Here is a 5055-nt window from a genome sequence, read left to right as displayed (position 1 = left end):
TCCTGCGATCAATCATCAATCTTCCCCTTGCCCAAGCGGCGGGAGAAGGAACTTGCTAGCCTTCCAAGGCGGGAGGATGACGAACCTCCTTTGGACTCCAAACGGTCAAGCACCAGATGGGCCACACTCCCGTCAGCTTCCTCGTAATCAGTTGATGCAGGGCGTCCAGCTCTAGAACCTCGGACTCTAGCTGGTCCGGAGAGAGAAACGTCCCTCTGGGTTGGGCCTCTCATCCATACAATGTACCCCGCAGACAGAGTATCAGGCTCGGGCGGGTATTGAACACTCAAGAATGGTTTGGAGACCCAATACCGCCTCCAGACTTCAAGTCGATTTGCATTCAGCGCAACAGGTTTTGGGTTCTCTTCAGCACAGTCCGAGATTTCCTGTTTTAAGCCATACTGTCTCATCACTCGAGCAGGCGAGTAAAAGACTAGCATTATGAGGCTTGGCACCCTCAAAGCAGTAGAACCTGGGGCATGTCTCATAGCAGCAATTCCCCACCAAGGAACTACCCACCTTATACAAGATCCAATTCCCCACCAAGGAACTACCCACCAAGCGCAGGGGCCTGCAACAAAGGACAAGGCCACCGTCCCCTTTTATGACTCCGAGTACGCACTCTTTAGTGATTCGGATAGCAGAGTACAACCTCCATTATTCAAGATTCCAAAACCGCAAGCTGCGCAATTTCAAGCAGTCCGAGTCAGCACCTCGGGCAGATTTCGGGTCAATTTATTCAAAATTCAAGCATTCTAGTCCTAGATCGGCGTCCTAAGTTGAGTCTGCATATGCATAGCAAAATTTGAATATACTTTGACTTGCGCTTTTTCGAACCAAAAAACCTCAGTCAAAGTGGGGGCTTATAGTGGGTATATACACCCAAAAAAATGGGCAAATTTTTTTCAAATTTTTTTGCAAATTCCTCATGCATGCATATAGCTACAAATTTCAAAGGCACACACAACGCATACAAATTCAAATTTTCGAACATACAAAAACCAATCTTCAAAAATTCCAAACCAATTCAAGTTCAAAACCATACAACCATACAAAATTCAAGTTCCAAACCATACAAATCCATAGAAATACCATCCGTACAAAAAAAACCAACCAAGGCAAGCTGGAACTCGCTACCATACAGGGTCAGTCCGAGTCATCACCAGCCGTCTCAAATACCTCCAGCACACTCCACTAGGGGTGGCAATGGATCGGAGGTGGATCGGGTGGAGCTTCATCCGCCTCCATCCGTTAGCGATCCATCCACCATCCAACCCATCCATCATCCGCTAAACCCTTCATCCATATCCGATCCACCCATCATCCACGGGTGAATCGGGTGGATCGGGTGCTTAACGGGTTAATTATGTAAATACATGCATCTGTAATTTTTTATAACGCAAAAACATAACATAAATAACATCAAATTGTTTTTACAAGCCCTAGCCCACCAATAAAGCAAAGGCCGAGCAAAAATCATCCCAAACAAAGGGGCAGAGGCCCAATTCATCCAAAACACAAAGAGGCAGGGGCCTAAATCATCCCAAATAATCTAAATAATGGAACTTTCAACAGTATTATATATTGTAATACATAGAGTTTTAAACTAGGAACGCATAAAAAAGATTACATATTAAGAACTCAGCATACATCAGCATCCATGAATCCTACAAAGTCTTCAAATCACATATCCATGTCCTCTCCGTCCTGGCATGAATTAGAGAAGACGATCAAAACTAAAATATTATCAAAGAAAAAAAGAGTATTATACAAAAAAACAAGAGAACAAAGGAAATGTCAAATTACCGAATTAACATCAATAACATCACTTTTAGGGCTTCCCTCGCTTCCCCCGTCCGCATCATCTAAGACAGAACCATATGCTTGTGCATTGACAAATGAACACTCTATACAATGAAATCAACCAGAAGGTATCATTTGCCATAGTATTATAAAGAACAGATTAAGTACAAGTATTATAAAGATTATAAAGAACATGTTAAAGAACAAAAAGTATCATTTATCACAGTATTGTAAAGAACATAAAGAACAGATTAAAGTACAAGTATATTACCTGAATACTCTCCAAGTAGCCAATTTTGCATGCAGATAAGTGCTTCCACTGTATCATTGTGAAGGCTTGAACGTTGAGGACTCACTACCCTACCGCCCATGCTAAAAGCACTTTCAGAAGCTACCGTCGATGCAGGTATTGCTAAAATATCCTTAGCAATTTTTCTTAGAGTAGGATACTTCAAATCAGTTTTCCAGAAATTAAGGACATCAAACTCACTACTCTCTGGTAATGCATCATCTTCGAGATAGTGATCTAACTCACACCGCACATTGGCCTTCTTTTCTTATTCTTCTTTATCAACGTCCACTTATCCATCTCATCTCCATTAGTAGAAGAATTGGAATCCAAAGGTCGCTTCCCAAGTACAGTGGAACCAGAAGCAGTAGAAGTAGGAGAAAAAATTTCTTCTCTTTCAGATTTCTCATGGTACTCATGAACCAATTCATACAACAAACTCTTTACTCTTTCCACCTCAATACTAGCTTCATCACCAAATATTTCATTAAAATAAAACTCCACACATTCCAACTTATTTCTAGGATCTAAAATTGCAGCAACAACCAATATTCCATTGATATTTGACCAATATTTATCAAATTTTTCAACCATTTTTTCAGCCATGTCCCTAACAACTTGCTCATTGCTGTTTTTCCACAAACGCAAAGCTATTTTAATCTCACAAACTTTTCGTGCAAAATATCAACCATGGCATCATTTGTGGAACAATTATCAAGAACCACATAAGAGATTTTCTCAGCTGTATTGTACACATTCAAGGTATCCACTAGAACTTGAGAAGCATATTGGTAGTGTGTGGACAAGGAACGTAAACAAACCTATTTAAAAAAAAAATCAATTTGGTAGAACGCATAAAATTAAACAAGAAAATATAAAGCCACCAATCAAAGGCAATCATCAAATTAAATGCTAAAGAATGAGATTAAAAAATTAAGTACCTCAAAGTTTTGTTCCGCAAAACCCATTGACTATCGATGAAATGTGATGTGACAGCCATATAACCTTTCTTCTGGTGTGAAGCAGTCCACATATCAGTTGTAATGGCTACTCTTCCCGCATGACCATCAAACATCTTCTTGAGATTTGCTTTCTCATTCACAAACATCTTCAGAATATCACTTTTCAAAGTATTACGCCTTTTTTTCTTGAAGTTTGGATTCAAGCCATTAATAAACCTCTTGAACTCAACATGTTCTACAATTGACAATGGGTACTCATGGAGAATAACCATGTGAGCCATATCCTTTCTGGATTCCTCTTGATTAAAGACATGGTTTTCCAACCTTACACTTGAATCTTGCCTACGATTAACTGATAGCAACTTTTGACGTACATCAACCCTCATGTGTTTATGAGTGCATCTTAGATTCAGATGATCTTTCAAATGAGAGGTTTCATTCTTGTTATTTCCTGAAAATAGATGCTTACAGTGCAAACATCTAGCCTTTTGTTCACCATTGATTATTATCTTCTCAAAGTGATTCCACACATCTGATTTCAGTCTCCTAGGACGTGGAGGTGGCGGCCCCATTTCTCCTTCCCCCTGCCCGAACTCTTGAAAGTTGTTCTCAGGCATCTCAGCTTGTTGAGTTTGAGTAGTATTAGTAGGATGAAAAGGGAGTGGATTTTGAAAAGGCAGTGAGTTTTGAAAAGGCAGTGAGTTTTGAAAAGGCAGTGAGTTTTGAAAAGCCAGTGGGTTTAGAATTGAGATTTCAGGAGACGACGGAGATGGGGAGAATGAAAAAGACTTGGACCCGGCAGTACTATCTCCTTCCTCCATGATTGCTGCAATTAACAATTAAAAACATTAATAAGAAATCTCGTTTCATATAAAATCAGAGGTACAAACAATAGATATGAGTATCTGACTAGTCAATCTACAATTTTGATATTTTTAAATACATTAATCTATAATATTACCATGTTTTATATGGTCATTAGAGTACTATTATGTTTTGTATGTTCATAAATATACCTAATTCCTTATATCAGTAGGCCATTGTTGTAATATCAGTAGAATACTATCATCATTCATCTTTACTATGGCCACTAACTAAAATACTAACATCTTTAATCTTTAATATGGTCACTAACTAAAATAAGAGCATTAACAACTCCAATCTTGTAGCCAGACTAGCCACTCCCCAATCAACAATTCAACACTCACCACTCGACATTCATATAAGAAGCAATTTTAGTAATTACTATGTCAGCAACATCATGAAAGAATCTACTGAAACAAACCAATCGACAATTCGACATCAACATGAATTTAGGGGATTTCCCAAAACAACCTAATAACTACATTTATTTAGTGTTTTTAGTTGAGATTTAACACTAGAGTCTAGACAATCAAGAAATTATACAACAAACATGATATCGGTCAGTGTCGCCGGCGATTAAGCAATTAATTAAGAAATTTAGTGGATTTCATTTTGAATATGGGTGAAAACTAAATTCATTGTAAGAAAATCGAAATAGAAGACGATGAAGTAATAAGAGGGAGACAGAAAAGAAGATGATACCTGATATCTCAGAAAAGGAGAGCGGCGCCGGCGAATTGTGAGTTGTGACTGCGTGAGAGAACCGCGAGAAGTGAGAGAAGTTGAGAAGGTGAATTGGTGATTGCGTGAAATTGTGTATGAAACCCTAATTTTACTCTTGTGTTTTATTCCAGTCATTTAAAACGCTTATATTTTTTTTAAAATAAAAATAACAGGTGGGTCGGGTGGGTCGGGTGGTGGGTTGGATATGTCTCCACCCGGATCCGACCCGATCCACCACCCGACCCACCCGTCACCCGACTAAAATCCATGTTTCGTCGGGTTTTCATCCATTTTTTCGGGTCGGGTGGATCGGTTATCCGTCGAGTCAGGGTGAAGTTTCCAGCCTTACACTCCACAAAGCAGCAATGCTCGGTTCTCTCTCAGGCGCAATCCGGGAGGCCCACTTCATCTCGT

General features: G+C 39.4%; 1 protein-coding gene across 1 annotated transcript; it reads right to left on the bottom strand.

Moving 5' to 3' along the window:
• Nucleotides 1-1538: 1538 nt before the first annotated feature.
• On the bottom strand, nt 1539-4758 carry LOC110800221 (zinc finger BED domain-containing protein RICESLEEPER 1). Its single transcript, XM_022005524.2, has 5 exons — nt 4621-4758; nt 3034-3880; nt 2075-2913; nt 1807-1907; nt 1539-1707 (listed from the first exon to the last, which is right to left on the bottom strand). The coding sequence occupies exons 2-3, from the start codon at nt 3873-3875 to the stop codon at nt 2862-2864; spliced, it is 894 nt and encodes a 297-aa protein (XP_021861216.2). The 5' UTR covers nt 3876-3880; nt 4621-4758; the 3' UTR covers nt 1539-1707; nt 1807-1907; nt 2075-2861.
• Between the last annotated feature and the right edge of the window lie 297 nt (nt 4759-5055).

The sequence above is a fragment of the Spinacia oleracea genome, chromosome 3 (assembly GCF_020520425.1).
Source record: "Spinacia oleracea cultivar Varoflay chromosome 3, BTI_SOV_V1, whole genome shotgun sequence".
Taxonomy (NCBI): Eukaryota; Viridiplantae; Streptophyta; class Magnoliopsida; order Caryophyllales; family Amaranthaceae; genus Spinacia; species Spinacia oleracea.
This window is presented reverse-complemented; position numbering and strand designations above follow the sequence as displayed.